This window comes from Staurois parvus, unplaced genomic scaffold (genome assembly GCF_062004578.1).
Source record: "Staurois parvus isolate SC_StPar_1 unplaced genomic scaffold, SC_StPar_1.0 ptg001349l, whole genome shotgun sequence".
Lineage (NCBI taxonomy): Eukaryota > Metazoa > Chordata > Amphibia > Anura > Ranidae > Staurois > Staurois parvus.
This window is the reverse complement of record NW_028319145.1, coordinates 2,024,451-2,051,878: the sequence shown is the minus strand read 5'-3', so window position 1 is coordinate 2,051,878 and position 27,428 is coordinate 2,024,451. Positions and strand designations below refer to the sequence as shown.

Below are 27,428 nucleotides of genomic sequence, written 5' to 3'. Positions count from 1 at the left end.
AGTAGTGGGGCAGTACAGTAGAGTATAAATGTGCTGGTGAGGCAAAGTGACAGTCTCTTGATGGCCCACCACTTGACTCATTAACACTCACCTTGGCTGTTCAGGCCTGGGCAATGCATCCTGGGAGGAAGTCCCATATTCTACCATGCCCAGAAGATCCAGGTATGTTGATGCTTCAACTAAGCAATGGAGCAGCAGGCCAGTGTAGTGAAGGAGAATATAAGTGGATGGGGGAGGAAAAGTGACAGAGTATCTTCAAATGAGCGCTAGTCTTACCTCGCCATAACCGTATGGCCTCTGTTGCTGGGCGGAGGATGCTGTCTGGGGTGTCCGGTAGCTGGAGTATGGCTGGCTCTGGCCTTGCTGGTAGCTGGAATACTGTGAAGAAGTGCCTTGTGCTGGAACTGGGAAGAAGAACATATGTTGAATGTTATATAAAATGCGCAGCACAGTGTATACTGTCTGTTTCTACCTCTCTCCTCACAATGTACTGTTCCTCAGCCGCCCCAAAGTCTTATTCTCACCTGTACCTGATCCAGCATGTTCAGTGCAGGAGCACGGAACGTACTGCTCATGAGTGAGCTTGGCTCAAGAGATTCTCACCGGCTCCTTGTCTATGTGGATGATATCTTGCTAGACTGGGACTGGTGAGTATAAGACTTAGAGGATGGGTGGGCTGTCCATGCAAGTACTCTTAGAGCTCAGGACCCCTGGAAACAATTGGGATAGCAGAAGGCAGAGGGCGTACAGAGTAAAGGGGTATGAGAATCAGATTTTACCTACTAGCTTTGCATTGTAAGCTCCAATGCTGAAGTGTCTTCCTTCACATTGTCAGTGATCGAAATCTGGAGCACCAGGGGGTTTCGCCCTTGCAGCGATCACATGCATTCATGCTGATTCTAGTACCCTTTTCCGCCCTCCATGTTTAAGGCCTCATTTACACAAGTGGCTAGGGGGTAGTAAATTCAGGCACCTCCTGACCACCTGAACACTGACATCCATCCGATCATGGATATACACATGCGGCTGCAAATAATAAACAGCCACTGTCGCCTCCGAACACAACCAATGCAAGTCTGCCTGGTGCAATGCATCCGGACATGGAGCACTCTTTAGAGGGCACCATGCATGTGAAAAGGTCCCACAGTTTGCATTTCTACCAGGTCTAAGGGGCATTTAAAAGAATTTTCCACTTTTTCTCCAATCCCTTGTGGGAGGGAATCAGAGCACGTGGTGAAAGCCCAAAGTAAAGTATGGAAAAACATGCAAGCTCTATGCAGACAGTGTCCCTGGTTGGAAATGCACACAAGACCTAAAGCAGGCCATAGACAGGTCGAAAACCGGCCATTTTATTTAAAAAAAAAAAATGAAAAATCGGTCGTTCGATCGGCCGACGTTACCACCAACGGTAAAAAAATCAGCCGATTTTCGTCCCGTCTACGGCTGGCATTTAACCCCATAATTACTTCTGTCCCTTGCAGAGACGGAGGAGGAAGAGGAAGAGGAGGAAGAGGAAGAAGAGGAGGAGGAAGAGGAGGAGGAGGGGGAGGAGGAGGAGAAGGAGAAGAAGAATTCCAGTCTGCTATTATATTTTATATGAAAAGTCTTGCGGTTGTAACAATGTATCCATTTCAGATACAGATGTTTTTATTCTGATACAAATAGATACATTGTTGCAACCGCAAGACTTTTCAAATATAATAGTGGATTGGAATTCTTCTTCTTTTAATTTTCTTCTTCTTGCAGGTCACGGCTCACGTGCAGATTTTTTAATCGGTAAAATGATCGGCCGATTTGCCCATCATTGCCGGGAAAATAGGCCGATCGTCAAAATCGCCCATGAATTTTCCAACGTGCCCAATAAAAAAAATGTGCAAAAAAGCCCACAAAACGGCCGACCAATTAACCCCCTAATGGTGTGAAAATCGGCCGGATTTTCGACCCGTCTATGGCATATCTACAGAAATATAAAAACTATACAGCATTTTGTGGCACAGCTCTATACAATAGTGTTCTTCTCACCATATCCCTGCTGCTGCTGCCCCGGATAGTTTTGCTGATTGGAGTACTGCTGCTGCTGGGAGTACGCCTGTTGTTGTCCCGCTCCCTGCTGATATCCACTCTGCTGCTGGGTGTACTGGGTGTTTCCTGCACAAAAATAAATGATTACAGAGTGTGGGACATTCACAGCTTCATTTATACCATTCTTTGCGTTCGGTAAATGAGCCTACAGAAGTGACTAACCCAAGACAATACTTTTCTTTCGGGTATAGTGGAAAAAGATTTAAAATTTCCATCTGTGACCCTGTTGGAGAGATTTTAAGTCACTTCCTGTCTCTTTGACACCTGTACAAAAATGTATGGGGGAGGGGTTGGGAGGTTTACCATCACTTCCTGCTCAGACAGCAGTAAAAATAGAAGTAGGCCCCTTTCACACGGGCGTTCCGTTTTTTTTTTTTTCATCAGTTCAGTCACGTTTTTTTCAAAGAAAAAATAGATCAGGTCACATCCGTTTTTCATCATTTTTTCATCCGTTTACATCCATTTTTTGTCAGTTATTTGTTTTTGTCCGTTTAGCCATTTGCATCTTTTTTTGTCTGTTTACATCCATTTTTTGTCAGCTTACATCTATTATTGTCCTTTTGCATCCGTTTTTCATCTTTTTTCCATTCATTTTTCATCAGTTTTTTGTCCATTTACATCCGCTTTCATCTGTTTACATCAGTTTTTCATTCATGTACATCCGTTTTGTCTGTTTACATCCATTTTTTGTCAGTTTACATCCTTTTTTGTTTGTTTACATCTGTTTTTGTCCATTTACATCCATTTTTTTTGTCCGTTCCCTTTTTATTTAACAGAAGAAAAATAGGGTTTTCTTCCGTTCAAAAAAAAAACGGATGTTAACGGATGCGGACATTAATATATGTAAATAGATGATCATCCGTTTACATCCGCTTTCATCTGTTTACATCAGTTTTTGGTTCATGTACATCCGTTTTCATCCATTTTTTGTCAGTTTACATTCGTTTTTGTTTGTTTACATCTGTTTTTGTCCATTTACATCCATTTTTTTTGTCCGTTCCCTTTTTATTTAACAGAAGAAAAATAGGGTTTTCTTCCGTTCAAAAAAAACGGATGTTAACGGATGCGGACATTAATGGATGTAAATAGATGATCATCCGTTTACATCCGCTAGTCCATAGAAATACATGGGGGTCCGTTTTTCACCCGTAAACAGACAGATGAAACACGAACATACGGAACGCCCGAGTGCAAGGGGCTGTAAAGAGAAAATCAGAACTTTTTCTTTATCTAAATACATTTGGATGGAGTTAGGCTTTAGGATTACCAAGACTGACTATAACAAATAGTGCTGCCCATTCTTTTAGCTCACCCCTTATACTCACCATCTACCCTACCCAGGGGCGGACTGACAACTCATGGGGCCCCCGGGCAATAGGGGATCATGGGGCCCCTGTGTCCTTGCCCACACTCAAAAAAGCCTATGAAAAAGGTACCAGGGGCATCTCATGGGGCCCCCTACTGACCCCGGGCCCTCGGGCATTGCTTGAGTTTCCAAATGGTCAGTCCGCCCCTGACCCTACCTAAACCTTTGGGTCATCCAACCAATCTACACGCTAGCAATACTGCTGATGGCAACTCACCAGCGACAGTAATGCTAGAAACCACTTACTTCTATGGTGGTGGAGCGCCGTAGAAGCAGGCGAGTGTCCTTTTTAGCGATTGTGATGCTGGCGAGTTGGTGCCAATGACAGGATTGCTAGTTTGAAAATGGCCCTTACTATCAGGCTGAATAACAAATACAAATGTATAATCAGCCTGGCGCTACAGTTTTATAATAAAATGATGATGATAAGCCACAGGATATGGGATTCTTTTATTCTTCTGACCTCCTTCATAGTAATGTTGCGAGGAATCGTCGAACGTCCTGTCGTAGCTCTGCTCCCCATAGGAAGATTGTTGGTAAGCGTACTCACTGTGACCTTGAAAAAGAGAACAAGTTCTTCAAACATCAAATAAAAGAACATCCACTTGAGCTCCAGAAGAGTTTACACCCGTCATGACCAGGGCATTTTCTGCTAATCGGCACTGTGCTAATTTTAACTGGCAATTGCACAGTCATGCAACATCGTACCCACAATAAATTTCTATCATTTCTTTTCAAACAAATAGAACTTTCTCTTGGTGGTATTTGATCACCACTGGGTTTTTTATTACATAAGCGAAAAAAGAGTGAGAAAAAAAAAATTAAAATTAAATCTATAATAATAAATATATATTTAATTGATATTTTCTGTTATAAAGCATATCTGATAATAAAAAAAAATCTAATTCTTTATAAATTTAGGCCAAAATGCATTCTGCTACATGTTTTTGGTTGAATCCCAGCCACGATACCTCCTGCCTGGAGTCTGCATGTTCTCCCTGTGCCTGCGTGGGTTTCCTCCGGGTACTCCGGTTTCCTCCCACACTCCAAAGACATGCTGGTAGGTTAATTGGCTCCTGTCCAAATTGGCCCTAGTATGTGTATGTATGAATGTAAGTTAGGGACCTTAGGCTGTACACCCCTTGAGGGTTAGGGACTGATGTGAATGTACAATATATATGTAAAGTGCTGTGTAAATTGACAGCGCTATATAAGTACCTGAAATAATAAATAATAATAATAAAAAAAAACATCTCAAACTATGGTGTATATATACTGCATGTTTTATTTATTATACTAGTAATGGTGGTGATCAGCGACCTAAAGTGGGACTGTGATAGTGCAGTGGGCAATCTAAGACACTCAGTGATCATATTATGCACTGTCACTGTAGTAATGGCACCAGCTGGGAAGGGGTTAACATCTAGGACAATCAAAGGGTTAACTGTGTGCCTAACATGTGTAATGTGTGCAATATGTGCTGCTTTTACGAAGCGATGTGACTGTTTTATCTCCCCACTGACGAAAAAGCTGATGCTTCAAAACGCGTTACCGCCCCCGTTTGCGGCATTACGCTCACGTGGTGACGTCACATCTGCCCGGCTGCCATTTGCGTTGCAGCCTGGTGTCAGGAATGGACTTGCCAATAATGGTGGGACTCACCTGCCTTGTGGGCTGCAGTACCAGGGCTGGCCAGCGGGTGCTCTCAGCAATCAGAGACTCACCCCTGCAATCAGCCAAACACCTGAAGCTGATTGCAGGGGTTGTATTTAAGGAATGGCCAGACTCACAGTCAATGCCTTGGTGTGTGATTTTCCATGGGCCCCTGTACCTTGTATCCTGTATTCCTGTTCCTGTCTGACTTGTTGCCGACCCTGCCTGATCCTGACCTCTGCTGACTTCTCCTGCTTGATCCCTGGCTTGTGACCCTGACCATTCTCTGCCTGACCCTCTGTACCGCGCTGCCCGTGAGTTACTGAACCCAGCTTGTGACCCCAACCACTCTCCCGCCTGTTCCTGGTACTCCGTTTGCCCGTTTGCTACTGACCCGGCCTGCCTGACTACTCTTTGTATTGTATGTATTGTGGGTGGTTTGGTTTGTTTGCACTGTGTTTATGTTTAGTTTTGCACTGCGTTTTGTATTGTTAGTCTTAATAAATTATATTGTTTATACCATATTTGAAGCCTGCGTTTCCCTGTGTCAGTCCACACCCCTCTGGTCATACCTGGAGCCCTGACACCTGGTTTCCATCACACCTGCTGGACGCTACCTGCGTGGAACCGGGAGACCAGGCTCCCACATCAGCCCTGGCTCCTAGATGATATTTCACCCTCTCCCCCAGCCTCCAGGACCTCTGAAGGACGATGTCCATCCTGAGATACATGCCTTTCTCCTGTGTAATCTAGTGAGTTACCTCAGTTACCTTGCTCAATAAAATAACCTTTCAATACTGCACTTAGTTTGGCGCCCCTCTCTCCTTTTCTTTTCCATGCAGGGAGAAAAAAAAACAGCCACTTCGCAGCTGTCTGTACAGAGTCCTGTGTGGTTTGTCAGCACAGGGCTCTGTACAGGTCTGAGCCATAAATCATTGGGCAGGGCAAGCTGACCGACTTGTACATTAGCAAAAGGCAGTACAGGTTGGGGGCGCCACCCATTCGCTGGGAAATGCCACATCGCATACTTGTATGTGATCCGGCGCAGTGTGCGGCTGCCGTGCCGCAGTAAAATTGGGGTAGGCAGTAAAGAAGTGGATATCATTGTATCAGGTTGAAGAGTCTGAAAACGATTTGAAATGCTTATATACCTGCTAGACTTACCGTCAGTATAATACTGCTGGCTCATAGATTCAGAGGAACTTTGGCTGTGTCCATATTGCTCGCTATAATACTCTTCCTGGCCAATGTATTGCTGGGCGGAGCCTGAAAATGTAGAGAATAGATATTATATACATACAGCCAGTCTCAGCTATGCGAAAAAAAAAACCCACTGAGGCAATGCTTTAGGACTCCTAAATGCATTGATCCCCTGAGGTTACTGGACTGTGCACAACGAGGCAGATTTAAAAAGTTCCTGAACTCAAAAAAGTTAAGATTTGCTATGTTACGGGAACATCTAAAAATGTTCCTCTCCTCCATCCCAAAAATCGCCTCCCTCTACCCGCCCACCCCCCCAAAACAGCTCTACATTGCCCCTTCACTCCTGCCCTCTCCCCACTACGGCACTCACCACCTCCTCCTGGTACTCCACTCCCCGGTCGACCCACGTGCCACCACTACCAGACCCACACGCTCCTACACCTCCCATTCCCATGCCACCCTCCTCACCCTTCTCCTTCTCCTATCCGCTGGGGACATCTCCCCGAACCCTGGCCCCTCACCACCTCTCCCCCCCTCCAGGGACCCCCCTGCCCCCGCCAGCCGCCGCAACCCCCTCAACCTCATACCTGTGCACCTCCTCCCCGCATCCATCCCCCCTCTCTCGGTTGCACTTCTGAACGCCCGTTCGGTTTGCAACAAACTAACTGCCATCCATGACCTCTTTATCTCCCGCTCCCTCAATCTCCTAGCCATCACCGAAACCTGGATACAGGCCACTGACACTACCTCCCCTGCGGCACTCTCCCATGGAGGTCTCATCTGGTCCCACTCACCAAGACTGAGCGGTCACAAAGGTGGTGGTGTCGGCCTGCTCTTATCACCGCTGAGCACCTTCCAGGTCCTCCCTAACCCCCCCTCCCTAACCTTTTCCTCCTTCGAAGCTCACTGCATCCGGCTCTTCTCACCCACCCCCCTAAGGATCGCAGTGATCTACAGGCCCCCTGGATCCATAGCCCGCTTCCTGGATAACTTCGCCGCCTGGCTTCCCTTCTTCCTCTCCTCTGAGCTACCGACCATCATCCTCGGGGACTTCAACATCCCCATCAATGACAACACCCCGACTACTTCCCAACTCCTCCACCTAACCTCCTCCTTCGCGCTCACACAACACACCCAATCCTCCACCCACATCAATGGGAACACCCTGGACCTCGTCTTCTCCCACCTCTGTACCCTCAACCAGTTCTCTAACACACCCTTCCCTCTCTCCGACCACCACCTCCTCACGTTCTCCACCTCCCCTTCCCCCAACTCCCCCCCCCCAGTGCGCCAAACCATCACCAGCCGCAACCTCCGCAACCTGCACCCAGCCCCCCTCCACTCGGCTGCCGACCGCCTACACGACAGCATCCTTCCACTGTCATGTCCTGACCTAGCCACCTCCACGTACAACGACTCACTATCAGCTACACTAGACTCTCTGGCACCCCTAACCACACGCTACATCAAACCCAGACCGCTCCAACCATGGCAGAACGACCACACTAAATGCCTCAAACGTCGCAGTCGTGCGCTGGAGAGACTATGGCGCAAAACCAGGTCCCCTCATACATTCTCCCTCTACAAATCTGCCTTCCTCACCTACACCTCCTCCCTCCACGCCGCCAAGCAGGCCTACTTTGTTAACCTGATTAACACCCTCTCCACCTGCCCTCGCCGACTCTTCTCCACCTTCAACTCCCTGCTCTCTCCCCCCCTTCCTCCACTCAGTACCTCACTTACCGCCCACGAGATTGCCACTCATCTCCACAGCAAGATTGACGCAATCCGCAAGGACATAGTCTACTTGCAATCTACCTCCCCATCTAGCCTCCCCCCTTCTATCACCCCCTCATCTCTCCCCTCCTCTGACCTCGCAACGGCACTGCCCCCCACCACACCCAAGGCCCTGCCTACCATAACCCCCCCATCACTGCACTCCTTCAGCCCTACTACCACTGAGGAAGTCAGCAGAGTCTTCTCAGAAGCCCGTCTCACTACCTGCCCCCTGGACCCCATCCCCTCTCAACTCCTCCGGTCACCCCCCTCTTCCCTCATCCGCTCCCTTACCCACATTTTTAATCTCTCCCTCTCTACTGGCGTATTCCCCTCCCCCCTAAAACATGCGCACATCACCCCCATACTCAAAAAGCCCTCCCTGGACCCCACTGACCTCAACAACCTCAGACCAATTTCCCTGCTGCCACTCACTTCCAAGCTCCTTGAGCGCTTGGTCTTCGATCGCCTAAGCTCCCACCTAGATGACAACAACCTCCTTGACCCACTACAGTCCGGCTTCCGTCCCCTACACTCCACCGAAACTGCCCTCCTCAAAATCACCAACGATCTACTAACCGCCAAAGCCAAAGGCGACTACTCTGTCCTCCTCCTCCTAGACCTCTCTGCGGCCTTTGACACAGTCGACCACCCCCTCCTCCTTAATAAACTACTCTCCCTTGGCATCAGAGACACCGCTCTCTCCTGGTTCTCGTCCTATCTATCCCAACGCTCCTTCAGTGTCACCTACAATGGTGCCACCTCCCCTTCTCTCCCCCTCTCTGTTGGGGTCCCCCAGGGCTCTGTCCTTGGACCCCTTCTCTTCTCCATCTACACCTCCTCCCTTGGCAAACTCATACACTCCCACGGCTTCAATTACCACCTCTATGCTGATGATACTCAAATCTACCTATCCACCCCTCACCTCACCCCCTCATTCTCCGCCCGCATCACTCACCTCCTAAACGACATCTCTGACTGGATGTCGCTCAATTTCCTCAAACTCAACCTCTCCAAAACCGAGCTTCTCATCTTCCCCCCAGCCCGCGCCCCCCCCCCCATCCTTTCCATCACTACCAACAACACCACCATCAATCCCGCCCAGCAAGCCAAGGTCCTTGGCGTCACTCTGGACTCAAACCTTTCCTTTCAACCTCATATCAAATCCCTCACAAACACATGCAGGCTCCACCTCCGGAACATCGCCAGGATACGTTCCTTCCTTACCACAGACACCACTAAACTACTAGTACACTCCCTGATTATCTCACGCCTGGACTACTGCAACTCCCTCCTCACCGGCCTACCCCAGTGCAGGCTCTCCCCGCTTCAGACCATCCTGAACTCAGCGGCCAGACTCATCCACCTCACCAGCCGCTCCACCTCTGCCACCCCCCTCTGCCTCTCCCTCCACTGGCTCCCCATTGCCCAACGCATTAAATTCAAATTGCTCACCCTGACCTATAGGGCCATCCACAACACTGCCCCTAACTACCTCACCGATCTGATTCCCAAGTACCACCCTACCCGTACCCTTCGCTCTTCACAGGACCTTCTTCTATCTTGCTCCCTGGTCTCCTCCTCCCACGCACGACTGCAAGACTTCTCCAGGTCCTCCCCCATCCTCTGGAACTCACTACCCCAATCCATCAGACTGTCACCGTCCCTCCTCACCTTCAGGCGCTCCCTGAAAACCCACCTCTTCAGGGAAGCCTACCCCACCCTCACCTAACAGCCGCTGCCCTTCCCTCCTCCTACCACTCCATCCCCCACAGCCGTTTCCTCCTGTGCCTCTACCCCCCCCCTCCTAGATTGTAAGCTCGAAAGAGTAGGGCCCTCTAACCCCTTGTGTACTGTTTGATGTTACTGTTCTGTTTCATGTATTGTCCCCCCCTATTGTACAGCGCTGAGCAAACCCTTTGGCGCTATATAAACTCGATAAATAAATAAATAATAAATAATGTTAACTGTGCCTAAGTCGCACCCTAAAAAAAAAAAAATCAACCTTTTGTCCTGACTTCCTCCTAACAAATAGGTTTGCACTCCTGTCCCTTGAGCTTCTTAGCTGTGAGATCATCTATAGCTCTGCTGCCGATGGCTGGTAGTCTCAGGAGATTTGGTGATGCTACGATTATGCTGCTCACCGTTTGTCAGGGATGGGTTCCTACTACTTAACGAGCAGCTCTTTTCTTTTAGTGCTCAGCTGTTGGTTAATTACCAGCCACTCAGTGTCTCCACAGTGACTCACCTGGATACCATTACCTGCCTCATTAGTCCAGCCCACAGCCAGCTCTTTTTGCTATTTTAGCAGCTTACCTCATTTCCTCCTTGCCCTTGAGTAGTCTATGCTCTCCAGTATGTTCCTGCCTGTGTACAACTCAGTATGGCTGACTTCTCTTCAGATTCCTGTTCCTGATTTTTGGCTTCTGACTACGCTGACTTCTGGTTTCATGAATCTGACTCGTCTGATTACCCTCTCTGGCATCCAAACCTTGGCTTCCATTTTGACTACGTTCCTGATCTATATTATATCTGCTATTTCATTAAAGGTGTGATTTTAACTGCACTTCCTGTCTCCGCCTGGTTCATGGTTCCTGACACCGTTCTCCTTGCTGGAGAGGAAGCTGTGTCTGAGAACCTGCAGTGCAAGAATATCCCTGCTTCAGCTTCATTCATTCTATACATCTCTGCTTCCTCCACTTCTCTTGCTGCTTCTTGAATATTACCCACCAGTCATTTGATTATCAGCTATGAGGCAGCTTTGACATTAGAAACTAAACCACATCACAGAGACACAGTTAAGAATAGAAAGGAGGAGTACCAAACCAATCAGTAAAGGAGTTGCAATCATTTTATTGTTTTACAGATAAAAAACAGCCAAAGAGCTTAGGGTCCCACCACACTCTCCCTTCATCAGGGCAAGACCTTGAATCGTCTCAAGAAAGAACTTTCTTATGCTTTACTATTACTGCCAATGACCCTGAAACCACTGGTTACTGGTTCACCTGATACATTAACACCTCTTCCATGCAGATTATTATTATTATACAGTATTTATATAGCGCCAAAGGGTTTGCTCAGCGCTGTACAATAGCAAGGGGGACAGAACATGAGACAAAACGGTAACAATGCAATACACGAGTGGTTCAAGGGCCCTGCTCTTTCGAGCTTACAATCTAGATTACCATAAGAAAGCTATTATTTTTGGTTACATATATCTCACGCCCTGATGAAGGGGGAGTGTTTTTGGTGGCCAAAGGTTAGCTGCTTTTTTTTTTATCTGTAAATTATTAAAGTGATTTGGAGTCCTTTACCAATTGGTTAAGTGCTCCTTCTGTTGGTGTTTGCTTTGGATGATTTTCTGGGCTCTGTTCTCGGATTGCTTGGTTGGTGCACGCCCACGGTTCAGATCTTCTTTTAAACACTTGATCCAACAATTGTGAACACAAAGTTAGCAAGCATAGTAAAAATATAACGTGTCATTGTTCCTGTGATTTGCTGATCTACAAGTTGAATGACACCTCCTCACCTTGCTGTGATGGTCTGTATGGTCCCAAAGGTCTCTGACCCATCATGCTGCTTCCTTGGGTACTCTGGCTCATTATGGAAATGGAAGATTGCCCTTGGTAATGCTGACCTCCACCTTGCGCTGTGGTGTAATGCGAGCCGGCAGCTTGTTGGTGCATCATGGACACTGTGGAACGTCATGGAGCAAAAAGATCAATTGTCAAAAAAAAGATCAACAAAGAGATGTTGGAAGCTGGTTCAGAAACTGAAAGCAGGTCTATGTCAAACTTTACAGAGGGCGACATTGGTCAAATTAAATATGAATTCTATTATCAAAAAGTGTAACTAAAACACAAATAAATCTGAAAACTTTTTATAAGTTGATGAACTATTTGTGCCCAGCCCTCTCCTAACTTACTATTGGTCAGTGTGGCTCTCAAAGACATTGGGCACAATTCACAAAGCTACCACACCAGGATAAGGATAGGTATTAAAAAAAATGACAGTTACTGATTATGAGATATGAAAATAAGAGTCATATAGCTAAAATAAAGGTCCCTATCCTCGTACTAAAGCTTTCTGAATTGAACCTATTGACAAGTACGTGCTGACATCTCAGCCAGAAACATAACAGGAAGTCAGATGAATCTCTCAAAAAAGAGCAGAACAGTTGTCCCCATTGGAAGACTTCCATATTTTTCCTGTTTCTGAGTGTGGATTTACCATCACTTTCTGTCCCGGTGGCAATGGTATCCGGTATAAAAGGAGAGAATGAATCTTCCCACCAAAGACATAGACAGCAAGAACAACTAGCCAAGGCCCTCTACTTTGTGAGAAAGCATTGGTGGCCTAGTTTGAGAATGTGAATAAACAGTGTAGCTGGTGAGGAATGAGCGGAGAAAGGACACTCAGTAATCTATAGCTGGTCACACATAATATAATCTGATTGTGCCATCTTTGTACAACCCCCTTTAGGTTTACCAACAACTGTGTAGTACAAAGGACTACCCAAACCCTCTATTCAATACAAATCCAATTAGACAGGCCCTCCTACTATATAGTGTTTGTAAATTGTGCAATCAGATTTTAACATGTGTGGTCATTTCAAGAGCCTAAATATAAAACGAATGAGATTCTGGGTCCAGTATTCATCTTACCTGGGTTGGATGGCAAATTCATATTAGCCCTTGACACATAGTTCCCTATGGTTCCCTGGCTTTGCATTGGCAAATTTTGAGAGCTGGGCACAGCATGGCTATACCCAGGAGCTGTGCCATGGGAACTCACTGCCATACTCATGCTGGTTGTGGGCATCGTGGCTTGGCCAGACTGCTGCAGAGACACATGATTTGGTCCTAAAACAATTAGAAGGAAAAATACAGTATTTAATCAGAATTAAATATCCGTATTTAATCAGAATTTAGTTAAAGTAAACCCAAACTTTTTTGTTCTACTTGGATAATTACTGATATTGGGGAATATGTGTAAGGGCCTATGCCAGGGGTAGGCAACCTGCGGCTCTCCAGCTGTTGCAGGACCAGAAGTTCCATCATGCCTCTGCAAGTCATAGCTGTAACTGTCAGTTTTGTAATGTTGCAATACCTCATGGGAAATGTAGTTCCACAACAGCTAGAGAGCCACAAGTTGCCTACCCCTAGCCTATGCACACAGGTATAATAAAATAACAATATATATGCAGGATCTTTCTGGCAGAAAGATCCTGCATAAAAAACGCATGTAATGGTCATAGGGTGCTTGCATTACATGTGCTTAGATACACATCCGCAAGACATTCACATCCTTAAAAATCAGATTCCATTCTTCTAGTTCAGTTTTTCATCTCAGCACGAATAGGCATTTACACATGTACCCGTGTAAATACTGACCGCAGACACTGAATTGTCTACTGCAGCTGAACGCAGTGCAGGATTACTGAGCACAACACATCTGTGTGCATGGGCCCATAATAAATAATACTGCTGCATTCAGGTCTGTAAAAACACTATACGCGGTACCCTGAAAATACGGGTGTAACATGAAACATGGTCATAAAAATGGAATTATGTCTCTAAAGCCCAGATGAAGGGGGCATTCCCTGAGCCCTGAAATGTGTTGGCCCAGAATAAATATATATCTGGACATTTAAAGTTATAGGCACATCATGGGTTGAGCCCATGTGTGTCAAATTCCAACATTTTTAGGAGCCCGGGAAGCACAGGTGCAGTGTCCAGCCTCACTGCCAACAGCTAAACGTAAGTTTAGTCTATTTCAGTAGATTTAAACAGGCTGCTAGCAGCAGAGCTGGATGCTGAAGCAGCACTTCCTGGGCATCCAAAAAAACCTTGATGGGCCCAACCACCTGTGCGTGGGTAGCCTGATCTGGAATGGACAAACTGTTAGAATTCCTTGATAGCCCACCACCTGACCTATTCATATTCATTTTGGCTGCTCAGGCCAAAATACTTTCTCCTGGGAGAAGGTCTCATGCTCCACAATACCCAAAAGTACCACCTATGATGGTGCTTCAATTAAGCAATGGAGCAGTGCGGCAGCGCAAAGAAGGAGAGCATAAGTGGGTCAGGGAGGCAAAGTGTTAGAGCAACGGTTCTCAACCTGTGGGTCGCTACCCCTTTGGGGGTCGAACAACCCTTTCACAGGGGTCTCCTAAGACCATCGGAAAACACATATTTCCGATGGTCTTAGGAACCGAGACACCGCTCCTCTATCAGTCTCCAGGCGGGTCCGCCCACATGCAGATACGTCCACATTTCCCTGGACCGCGATGTGTGTGCGGGATGACATGCCGCCCCTGTCATCTGGCCACATCCCCGGGATCACTCAACAGCTCCGCGCTCCTCGCCAGTGATTGGCCGCCGGAACTGTAGCTCAGGAGAGGCACACAGGCGGCCAATTACCAGCGAGGAGGAGGAGCCAAGCAGCAGCGCGAAGATCAAAGAAGATCGAGCGAGGGAGCGGCCGGAGAAGGAAGACAGCTGACAGGTAAGTGTCTGTAGCGTGCAGATGGTGCTGCTGCAGCCAGGTATGCTGGCTGTAGATAGGAGAGGGAGGGAGCGAGCCCAGGCTGGAGCAAGAGTCAGCAAGGTAAGTATCATTGGTGTCAGTGGGAGGAATAGTGCCCCATCATTGGTGTCACTAATACCAATGATGGGGCACTATTCCTCCCACTGACACCAATGATGGGGCACAATTTCCTCCCCCCCCCACTGACACCAACGATGGGGAACTATTCTTCCCCCCACTGACACCAACAATGGGGCACTATTCCTCCCCCCACTGACACCAACGATGGGGCACTATCCCCCCCACTGACACCAATGATGGGGCACAATTCCCCCCCACACTAGTATCAATGATGGGGCACTATTCCCCCCCCCCCACTGACACCAATGATGGAGCACTATTCCTCCCACTGACACCAATGATGGGGCACTATTCCTCCCACTGATACCAATGATGGGACACTATTCCTCCCACTGATACCAACAATGGGACACTATTCCTCCCACTGACATCAGTGATGTGGCACTACTCCTCTCACTGACACCAATGATGTGGCACTACTCCTCCCACTGCAAAATTACAGTTATGAAGTAGCAACGAAAATAATTTTATGGTTGGGGGTCACCACAACATGAGGAACTGTATTAAAGGGTCGCGGCATTAGGAAGGTTGAGAAACACTGTGTTAGAGTCTATTGATGGTCCACGACTTGACCCATTTATACTCATCTTTGATGTTCGGGCCTAAGCACTGCATCCTGGGAGAAAGTGCTATGCTCAGAAGAACCATCTTTGATGCTTCAGCTGAGCAATGGAGTAGTGTGTAGAGAAGTACTGTGCAGAGAAGGAGAGTAAAAGTGGGTCAGGAAGGCAAAAGTGTCTCTTGATGGCCCAACGCTTCACCCGTTTGTAATCACCCTGACTATTCAAACCTGAGCACTGCATCCTGAGACTAGGTCCCAAGATTCACCATGTCCAGAAGAACCATTTGTGCTAGTGCAGTGGTGGGCAACCTTTTTTTTCAACTGAGCCAAATCTCGCCAAAACCATGATTGAAATTTATTTTGAGAGCCACATTTTTAAAACTGAAAATACATCTCCCATATAGTAATTCATCCCCCATAGTAATTCATCCCCCATATAGTAATTCATCCCCCATAGTGTAATTCATCCCCCATAGTGTAATTCATCCCCCATAGTAATTCATCCCCCATAGTAATTCATCCCCCATATAGTAATTCATCCCCCATAGTAATTCATCCCCCATATAGTAATTCATCCCCCATAGCAATTCATCCCCCGTATAGTATTTCATCCCTCGTATAGTATTTCATCCCCCGTATAGTATTTCATCCCCCATATAGTATTTCATCCCCCATATAGTATTTCATCCCTCATATAGTATTTCATCCCCCATATAGTAATTCATCCCTCATATAGTATTTCATCCCTCATATAGTATTTCATCCCCCCATATAGTATTTCATCCCTCATATAGTATTTCATCCCCCCATATAGTATTTCATCCCTCATATAGTATTTCATCCCCCCATATAGTATTTCATCCCTCATATAGTAATTCATCCCTCATATAGTATTTCATCCCCCCATATAGTATTTCATCCCTCATATAGTATTTCATCCCTCATATAGTATTTCATCCCCCCATATAGTATTTCATCCCTCATAAAGTAATTCATCCCCCATATAGTATTTCATCCCTCATATAGTATTTCATCCCCCCATATAGTATTTCATCCCTCATATAGTAATTCATCCCTCATATAGTATTTCATCCCCCCATATAGTATTTCATCCCCCCATATAGTATTTCATCCCTCATATAGTAATTCATCCCTCATATAGTAATTCATCCCTCATATAGTATTTCATCCCTCATATAGTATTTCATCCCTCATATAGTATTTCATCCCCCCATATAGTATTTCATCCCTCATATAGTATTTCATCCCCCACAGTACTATTCCCCCCCCCCCCCTTCTAGTAAGCCAAGTCCCCCGTGTCAATTCACTTACCTTTTGCGTTCCTCTCGCTGTCTTCCCGCGCCGTTCGGGTCTTCAGGGCGGACTGTGAGAGGAGCCTAGCTCCCCTCCCCTCACGTTCGGCACGCTGCCCCGCCTACACACATCCTGACAGCCACATGCGCAGGCCGGATTAAAAGGTCCGCGCGGACTTTTGGGGCTGCCAACCGAGAGGAGGCAGGGGAGCGGCCGACCGAGAGGAGGGAGGGGAGCAGGCGCCCGGCACACAGAAGAGCCGCATTAGACTGGGTAAAGAGCCGCATGTGGCTCGCGAGCCGCGGCTTGCCGACCACTGTGCTAGTGCATCAACTGTGCAATGCAGCAGTGGGGCAGTGCAGAGAAGGAGAGTAAAAGTGGGTCAGGGAGGCAAAAGAGTCTCTTGATTGCCTACAGCCTGATCCATTTACCTTGGATGTTCAGGCCTGAGAACCACACCATGGGAGGAAGTCTCATGCTCCACCATGCCCAGAAGAACTAGGTTCTTCAATTGATCGATGGCGCAGTGTGTATAGTGCAGAGAAGGAAAGTAAAAGAGAGTCAAGGAGGCAAGTCTCTTAATGGCTCAACATCTGACCAATTTATATTCACCTTTGCAGTTCAGGCCTGAACACTGCATTCTGGGAGAAGGGCCTAGCTCCACATTGCCCAGAAGAACCAGGTATGATGGTGGTTCAACTGAGCAATGGAGCAGCAGGGCAGTGTGGTGAAGGAGAGTATAAGTGGGTTGGGGAGGCAAAGTGACAGAGTCTCTTGATGGCCCACCACCTAACTGGATGCTGCACATGTGCCTCTTGGGCACCCAAAAACGCTTGGATTTGACACACATGTTCTGCACACCCCTGGTGTGGCCTTTCCGTCTCAGGTCCATTAAATTAAAGACCAAGGGTACTGTGGAAATCCTTTGGCATGGAGATGCTGCCAGCCCAGAATCCAGATACTACTACAACTCCTATGACTGTAGGATAGCCCTATGGTCCCAGTGCTATCCTTCCATTTCCTTCCAAGGTACTTCTCTCAGAAAAGGCTTACTGCCACCTGACAGACATGGGAAATGAGACTTCCACTGCCATCTTGTAGGTTACAGCGAGATCTTTTTTTTTTCTGCGCCATGGTACTACACAAGCTCTGAAATTTGCCAAAAAAATGGAGGACATGCCTGCGTTTGTTCATTTCCTTTATAACAAAGGGTCTTTTTGACGAGCCCCCTCACAGACTGGATTTTCACATACACATAGCATTTGCACCTCGGTTGCTAGGCAACTGTAACACATCAGAGACAGGCCTCACCGTTGCTGATCTGGTTCTGCATAAGGGAGGAGGGCGGCAGGCTGGCACCCAGCGCGTCACTCAGGTTGCCCTGTGAGTGGAGGGTCTGACTGGGGCCTGTTTGGCTCATCCCTCCAGGGCCCAGGTTTATGTTCTGCGCTGGCGGCTGCAAATAAAGCTATGTCATTTCACAGGCAAAAAAAAAAAAAAAAAAACGGCACTGGGCAACAGACAAAAGGATGCAAACACAAAGACAACTAGGTTTCTCTATTCTACGTCTACTGCGCTATGGCTGTTCTCTTCATATATGTGAACTATGCACAGAAAGAAGGTTTACAAAACATTAGCATGCATTGATGGAATAAAGATATATACATATATTCATTCCCTTCATCGTGCGCATCGTGCTCAGCCTGCGTAGTCACTCTCCCAGGACCTGCTGCCTCCGCTTACAGCCGTCCATTGAGATGAATTATAAGAGACAACATGTTTACTTGCTGCCCAATACATCCCACCCACTTTCAGGTTCCCGTTGTAACGAGATAATCAATGTTATTTACGTTACCTGTCAGCGGTCACCCTGTTACGGCTGGTGTACATCCATGCGCGGTGTATGCTATCCCGGCGCATAACCACACACGGTCGCATCTTCTAATTCATCTCAATGGACGGCTGTACACAGTGGTGGCAGGTCCTGGTGGAATGATCATGCAGACTCCGTGTGCTGTATGACCCCCTGTACCCCCTGTCGTGTGCATGAAGCCTACAGCTTGTAGTAAGCACATACTGTATTTATTTAGCGTCAAAAACGCAGTTCTTTACATATTGTCCGTTCACATCAGTGCCAGCCCCTAAGGAACTTACAATCTCACACGCATATACATACACTGTTTTGTTTTTTTTTTGCGCCTACAAACACCAAGTGAATATGTGAACACACAAAAAAAATGCACTGGGTAGGTCACTGTTCCCTTCCTTGGCCCCCCAAGGCACAAGGCTTGGGACCGTGACAAGGCACTCTGGTCCTTCTAGCCAAAAGGCCTGGCAGACGTCTCTGCTCATGACCAGCTACATAGTACTAGGTGAGGGCTGTCCCGAAGAGAGACCCCCCAAGGCAGGGGAGGAAGGAACCTAAGGGCCACACAGTCTTTATTTCTTTTTTCAAGCCCATGGCGCGGTTCGCAAAAACAAAACTCCAAAATGAATCAAAAAAGTGTATGTGAACAAGCACAGATAAAGTGCTCTACGATGCGTCTTTGGTCTCCTCCTGAAGGGGAAGGACCTCTCCCTGGACCCGTGAGGTGCAAGACTCTTGACAAGGTTAGGGCACACTCAGCTTCACCTAACAAAAGGTCCTGATGGCCTATGCACTTCATGATCAGCTGAAGCCAACCAACGACTAGGTGGGGGGACTCTCCCGAAAAGAAACCCCTACCCCCTAGGAAGGGGAGCAAGGAACCCTCCCCTTACTTCTCCATCAAGATAAATAATACAACCATCAGTCCCTCCCCTCATGCCAGGGTACTAGGTGTAATCGTAGACTCCCATCTGTCCTTTCAGCCCCAAATCCAATCACTGTCCAAATCTTGTAGACTTCACCTCCGCAACGTCTCCAAGATACACCCGTTCTTAACCTCGGAAACCACTAAGCAACTTATTCCCTCCCTGGTTATCTCTGGCCTTGACTATTGTAACTCCCTCCTCATTGGCCTACCTCATCGCAGGCTATCCTCTCTTCAGTCTATCAAGAATGCTGCTGCCAGACTCATCCACCTTACTAACCGTTCTGTATCTGCCACCCCTCTCTGCCAATCCCTCCACTGGCTTCCCATTGCCCAACGAACAAAATTCAAAACATTAACAATAACATATAAAGCCATTTATAACTCTGCCCCAAATTACATCACCAATCTTGTCTCCAAATGTCACCCAAACCATCCTCTACGGTCCTCCCATGACCTCCTGCTCTCTAGCTCCCTTACTCCTCCTCCCATGCTCGTCTCCAGGACTTCTCCAGAGCCTCCCCCATCATCTGGAACTCTCTACCCCAATCTATCCGACTATCTCCTACTCTGTTCACTTTTAGGCAATCTCTGAAAACCTATCTCTTCAGGGAAGCCTATGCTGCCTTCAGCTAGTAACGGAATCTTCTATTCTTCCTACCAGTCCATCCCCCACACTTATTACCTTTTGTACCACCAGCCCCTCCCTCCTAGATTGTAAGCTCCAAGGAGCAGGGCCCTCTTAACCCTTTTGTATTGTACTGTATTGTTGCTGTATTGTCTCCCTTTATATTGTAAAGAGGTGAGCAAACTGTTGGCACTATATAAACCCTGTATAATAATAATAATAATGGCCACATATCTGCCATACTAGAGATAGTGTAGACAGGAGACAAATAAGCAAAGCAGGAGTGTGGGGGGAAATCGATGTACCTGGGGGAAACCACACACAAGCACAGGAAGAACATGAAAACTCCATTCAAGTAGTATCCTAGTTGGGATTCAAACCGAGGGTCCCAACGCTGCAAGGCAAAATGGCTAGTATCTGCATGTCAGCTCTCAGAAGTCCTATAAGCCCAGGTGCCCTCTTACACAAATCTTGGCCAGCTCCCTCTTGTGCCTCCCTTTTGGATAGGCAAACCGCTGATCATGGTGATAGGTTACAGCCAAGGGGAAGCAGGCAGGCCAAAGCCCAGGACTACAGTAGCATGCACAATAGAGAGCCAAGGGTTTGCTCGAGAAGGAAGTGGTTCATACCTGCTTTTCAATGCAGGTGACAGTTTACTGAATATACAGTGTGATTCAAAAAGGATGACGCAAAAATAAAGCTGATTTATTCATAACGGAATGAACCTAACACAACTTTATTAACATACAGAGACACACTTACTGTCCAAGTTTTACCTCTGAACTACGAATGGTTGATGAGAGCCCCGTTGGTAACACAACAGATGTCAAGACGGCACTCCAGTTTTGTCCAGACTCGTGACAGCATGTACCTTGGACACTGACTCCACTGCTTCTGTGATGTGTCATCTCAGGTCATACAGGTCCTGTGGTATGGGGGGGGACATACACCAAGTCCTTAATGTACCCCCACAGAAAGCAGTCGCAGGGTGTTAGTTCTGGCGATTGTGGAGGCCAGAATGACCATGGTGATCCTGAAGAGGAGCGCCATCCTGCTGAAAGATTTACTAAAACTGGAGCACTCAGAATCTGGTGCAGATGTGCATGGTAGCCAATCAGCTTCTAACTGCAGTTTGTTTAATTAAAGTGATACTAATCCCAGGACCCTGCATTCACTATATCTGCTCTCCCCGGACCCTGCATTCACTATATCTGCTCTCCCCGGACCCTACATTCACTATATCTGGTCTCCCCGGACCCTGCATTCACTATATCTGGTCTCCCTGGACCCTGCATTCACTATATCCGGTCTCCCCGGACCCTGCATTCACTATATCTGGTCTCCCCGAACCCTGCATTCACTATATCCAGTCTCCCTGGACCCCGCATTCACTATATCTGGTCTCCCCGGACCCTGCATTCACTATATCTGGTCTCCCCGGACCCTGCATTCACTATATCTGGTCTCCCCGGACCCTGCATTCACTATATCCGGTCTCCCCGGACCCTGCATTCACTATATCTGCTCTCCCCGGACCCTGCATTCACTATATCTGGTCTCCCCGGACCCCGCATTCACTATATCTGGTCTCCCCGGACCCCGCATTCACTATATCTGCTCTCCCCGGACCTTGCATTCACTATATCTGCTCTCCCCGGACCTTGCATTCACTATATCTGGTCTCCCCGGACCCTGCATTCACTATATCCAGTCTCCCCGAACCCTGCATTCACTATATCCGGTCTCCCCGGACCCTGCATTCACTATATCTGGTCTCCCCGGACCCTGCATTCACTATATCTGGTCTCCCCGGACCCTGCATTCACTATATCCAGTCTCCCCGGACCCTGCATTCACTATATCCGGTCTTCCCGGACCCCGCATTCACTATATCCGGTCTTCCCGGACCCTGCATTCACTAAATCTGCTATCCCCGGACCCTGCATTCACTATATCTGGTCTCCCCGGACCCTGCATTCACTATATCCAGTCTTCCCGCACCCTGCATTCACTATATCCGCTCTCCCTGGACCCCGCATTCACTATATCCGCTCTCCCTGGACCCCGCATTCACTATATCCGCTCTCCCCGGACCCTGCATTCACTATATCAGGTCTCCCCGGACCCCGCATTCACTATATCCGGTCTCCCCGGACCCTGCATTCACTATATCTGGTCTCCCTGGACCCTGCATTCACTATATCCGCTCTCCCTGGACCCCACATTCACTATATCCGTTCTCCCCGGACCCTGCATTCACTATATCAGGTCTCCCCGGACCCCGCATTCACTATATCCGGTCTCCCCGGACCCTGCATTCACTATATCCGGTCTCCCCGGACCCTGCATTCACTATATCCGGTCTCCCCGGACCCTGCATTCACTATATCCGGTCTCCCCGGACCCTGCATTCACTATATCTGGTCTTTCCGGACCCCGCATTCACTATATCTGGTCTCCACGGACCCTGCATTCACTATATCCGGTCTCCCCGGACCCTGCATTCACTATATCCGCTCTCCCCGGACCCGGTATTCACTATATCTGGTCTCCCACACTACACACAACATGGAAATGCAATTATTTTACCAAATATAAACTGCTAAATACCTTTTCTCATCAGCAGAGCACTGGTTAAAGCTTGTAGGAGGAGTTTTCTTTCTTCTCTAGGAGGATGTGAAACATCTAACCCTCTGACTGGACAGGGCTGTTTGGCCCTGTGCTGATCACATGCACCCTCCCAAGAAAAAAAAAAAACTTCTCCCGCAATACACACCAAACTAATCATGTGCATGTGACCACGGGTTCAGTCTATATCAGGTGGTCATTTCACCAAGAGGAGGGGCAGAGAAGACAGGATCAAACAGCCTTTTTACACAATGCAGAAAGGTCCCACAGTGAGTATAACAAGCATGCTTTACTGCATATACAGACTGATTGTACTGTTGTGGGTTTAGTAACACTTTAAGTGTTAGCAATAAAACCTGGAAGCTGATTAGTTTCTATGCAGAGCCGCACCAGATTTTGCATCATGTAATCTTAGTAAATAACCCCCTAGGTTGGGCATCTTTGCCACAAGCCACTCTGTAATCATGTCCAGGTAGGAGAACCCAGTGACACTGGTAAATGGTAATCACCTGTGGTGTCAACAAAAGGGGATCACGTAGAACATTTGAAGCGCAGAGGTAAAGCGGAGCACTCAGAATCTGGTGCAGCCGTGCATGGCGGCCAATCACCTTCCAACTTCAGCTTGTTCAATGAAGCTTTGACAGTAAAACCTGGAAGCTGATTGGTTTCTATGCGGAGCTGATCCATAGGGGATTATTTACTAAAACTGGAGAGTGCAAAATCTGGTGCAGCTCTGCTGAGAAACCAATCAGCTTCCAGGTTTTATTGTCAAAGCTTCATTGAACAAGCTAAAGTTAGAAGCTGATTGGCTCCCATGTACAGCTGCACCAGATTCTGAGTGCTCCCATTTTAATAAATCCCCCCATAGTGCCTCTTCATGTTAATACGGGTGTGTTAGGTTCCCTCTGTTATGAATAGTGTTTGCACCATCCTTTTTGAATCACACTGTATTAGCACTATAGGTACGTTTTGAGCCTCATTTTGCCTTGTCAAGTACATACACTTCTACATGTTAACAAACATTTTTATAAGATGGCAGGCAAAATGAAAAACGATGAACTGAGACATTGATTGTCAAAATAATAAAATATGTGACAGGGACATGCGATTGTAAGTTCCTTGAGGTCGTGGACTGATGTAAAGACGCAAAATGTAAAGAGCTATGTAATTTTTCAGCCCCCAGATAAATACCTATAAAAAGAAATAGCTGCCAAACATTTACAATGAAGAAGTACTCAATGATTCATGATAACGTGCAATGCAGAGCGACCCACGCCAACCAATTACATTTCAGTTTGCTAAAGATCAGTGACAGATGCATTTTTATTGGTTGCTGTAGGTGACTGTATTTGCGCACATCCTTCCTGAAAAAAAGGAATTCAATCACTTTGTTTACTATAAAGCCATTTGAGTAACTAAGGATCAAACACTTTTTTTTTTTTAAAACCCCCCATGCCACTATATGGAAGCCAAGCAGAGGCCGCTAGGAGCACTATCGCAAAGGGGTTTTGTTAATGGAATGGGGTTAATACATCTAATGATAGCATATATATATATATATATATATATATATATATATATATATATATATATATATATATATATATATATATATATATACACACACACACACACACACACACACACGCACATCAGTACACAACTTCCATTTTATTTTGCATTTCAAATGCATTTATTTGTATTTTTATTGCACATCTGTGTGTGTAGGCCAAGCTGTGCAACCAAAGTGCCCACGACAAACTATGACACTGGTGGGGGAGGGGTACAGCCAGGGGCAGACTGAAAGCTCATGAGGCCCCCGGGCAATAGGGGATCATGGGGCCCCTGTGTCCTTGCCCAAACTCAAAAAAGCCTATGAAAAAGGTACCAGGGGCATCTCATGGGGCCCCCTACTGACCCCGGGCCCTCGGACAGTGCCCGAGTTTCCAAATGGTCAGTCCACCCCTGGGTACAGCTATAACCAACTATTTTCATGGTACAAATCTGCTTTAAAAAAAAAAAAAAAATTGTTTCTGTAACTATTCAAGTCCCAATGACAGTGTTACAATGTTGCAGTTTGTCTCAACGCGGTCTCTTTTTCTGGTCAGCTTGGCTTGCATGTGAAATAAATAAAGGTCTGTAGACAATAAGTAATGGACTGGACAATATTGATACATGTGTTAACCGCATGCACATATCAGAATACCATATCTTCATGATAGGGGTCCTTAAAGCGGAGCTCCACCTCGGGTACCCGCTCTCCAAAGATGCCAATCCTTAATGGGGAGCGGAGGACCAGTCTTTAAAGCGGAACTTCCCGTTTTCGGTGGAGCTCCGCTTTAAGGACCCCTATCATGAAGAATAGGGGAAGTTCCGCTTTAAAGACTGGTCCTCCGCTCCCAATTAAGAATTGGCACCTTTGGAGAGCGGGTACCCGAAATTGACAGGTACCCGCTCCCACGTCCGCTGCATTCGCCTAGGCGATCAGAAGTGGAGGTTGTCCTCCCCCCGTAGTGTTCTGGGACATGCGACAGGTCCCAGAAGACTACAGGGCCATTCACAAAACGCATCTCTACTCAGGCATGTGCAGTGGGCACCCGGGTATGAAGCCGCAAGCTGTCACAGCCGGGTGCCCACACTGAGGATACCGACGCCTGGAACACCAGCCGGCTGGTGAAACGGGCTGTGGGGAGCACACCGCAAGATCGTGGGACAGGTAAGTGGCTGTTTTTTAAAAGTCAGCAGCTACAATTTTTGCAGCTGATGACTTTTATTTTTTCACAGTCCATCTAGAACTCCGATTTAAGGCATCAATACCTTAGCTATAGCTGAAGTAAAGCAGGCCATAGATGGATCGAATCTTGGCCCGGTTCAGGAAAAAGCTGAGATTCGATCCATCTATGGGCAGGCTGGTTGTACTGAAGTCGATCCATTGATCGGCTTCAGTCCAACCAGCCTGATTTTTTACATACGATTACTGCTGGCGGCTATAGCCTCTTTGTGTTTTACCGGTGGAGAAGGCTCCCCCCACCGGCAGAACACAATAGCTCCGCTGACTGTTGATTTGGGTATCAAGCAATTTTCTTTCCTGCAACCCATGGTTGCAGGGAAGAAAATCGCATCATCTATGGCTTGCCTAAAGATGGAGGTATGTGTGGACTTCTCTACTCACCGCAGGAAGCAGAGATTGCATGTTCTGATTGGAGTCTGCTATAGTGGCCAGATAGACCAGATTTCTGTGCAGGATCTGCTGATATCTAATCAAATGCAAAACACAAACATAAACATATATATTTATTGAAATTTCAAGGTCCCCCCCAAGGTGCAATAGAAATTGTACTGCATGTTCAGTGAGCAATAGGTATAGTCTTTGCTTAGTAAACCCACTTAAAATACCAACTCCAGTATTCTGTGCTAGCATAGCTAAGTGACAGCCAAACCCCTCAGAACAGGGGGGTGGGCGTGTCTGACCAAGGCTGGAACTGAGTGCTGATTATAGAGTGCACTAGGTTTAACTCTGGTGCCAACTGCACTGCATGGTCATATTCAGATGCCCTCCAGAGCTACTTAGTGGAGGTAAGAGTATTAAAACAGAGGTTTTAGGTACAATGTCTATCCAGCTGCATTTCCATTTCCATGAGTACAGTTTTTATTTTTTCTTTTAGAAAAGGAGGCGAAAGTGCTCAGTCCCATGATTACCTTGATATACAAATCCTCAGGTCACATTTGCACTTGAGCATTTTTAGTGCGCTTAAATTAGTGTTAAATTCTAGTCCATGGCATTGTTCACATTTCATGTAGTTCATTTCTATGCATGCTTGCTATGGCTGCCCAAGTACTTACTGTGTGCACTCGGCAGTCTTCCCTTTGCTTTGATAATCCATTATACATTGTATCAGATGATGGTTCTCATCCAGCATCTATTTAAGGAAACAGGAAAAAAAAAGTTATTTCATGGAAAAAGATTTTTTTTTTTGGGGGAGATATTTTTTTTAAAGCTGCATTCCAGGCATGAATATTTTAACCTTGTTACCTTAGTTGAGTTTTGGCAAATGTATGTATGTACAGTATGTGCCATACCTGTCGGATCCCCAATGGAAGGTGGAAATCACTGTAGAGATCCCAAACGTACAGCACATACATACATTGGGTCAAAGCTGGACTAAGGTAACTAGGTAAAAAATATCCATACCTGTCGGATCCCCAATGGAAGGTGGAAATCACTGTAGAGATCCCAGAGGTACAGCATATACATACAATGGTCAAAGCTGGACTAAGGTAACTAGGTAAAAAATATCCATACCTGTGGGATCCCCAATGGAAGGTGGAAATCACTGTAGAGATCCCAGAGGTACGGCACATACATACATTGGGTCAAAGCTGGACTAAGGTAACTAGGTAAAAAATATCCATACCTGTGGGATCCCCAATGGAAGGTGGAAATCACTGTAGAGATCCCAGAGGTACGGCACATACATACAATGGTCAAAGCTGGACTAAGGTAACTAGGTAAAAAATATCCATACCTGTGGGATCCCCAATGGAAGGTGGAAATCACTGTAGAGATCCCAGAGGTACGGCACATACATACATTGGGTCAAAGCTGGACTAAGGTAACTAGGTAAAAAATATCCATACCTGTGGGATCCCCAATGGAAGGTGGAAATCACTGTAGAGATCCCAGAGGTACGGCACATACATACTTACAATGGTCAAAGCTGGACTAAGGTAACTAGGTAAAAAATATCCATACCT

General features: G+C 46.9%; 1 protein-coding gene across 1 annotated transcript in view; it reads right to left on the bottom strand.

The window, feature by feature from the left end:
* SS18L1 (SS18L1 subunit of BAF chromatin remodeling complex) overlaps positions 1-27,428 on the bottom strand; it is a 35,833-nt gene that overhangs the window by 3,104 nt on the left and 5,301 nt on the right. The window contains exons 2-10 of the mRNA XM_089661513.1: positions 26,517-26,593; positions 25,846-25,930; positions 17,937-18,081; positions 12,745-12,942; positions 11,610-11,774; positions 6,266-6,367; positions 3,912-4,004; positions 2,023-2,148; positions 277-404 (exon numbers count right to left, since the gene is read on the bottom strand). Coding sequence (XP_089517639.1) covers positions 277-404; positions 2,023-2,148; positions 3,912-4,004; positions 6,266-6,367; positions 11,610-11,774; positions 12,745-12,942; positions 17,937-18,081; positions 25,846-25,930; positions 26,517-26,593 — 1,119 coding nt within the window. The remainder of the gene's footprint in view (positions 1-276; positions 405-2,022; positions 2,149-3,911; positions 4,005-6,265; positions 6,368-11,609; positions 11,775-12,744; positions 12,943-17,936; positions 18,082-25,845; positions 25,931-26,516; positions 26,594-27,428) is intronic.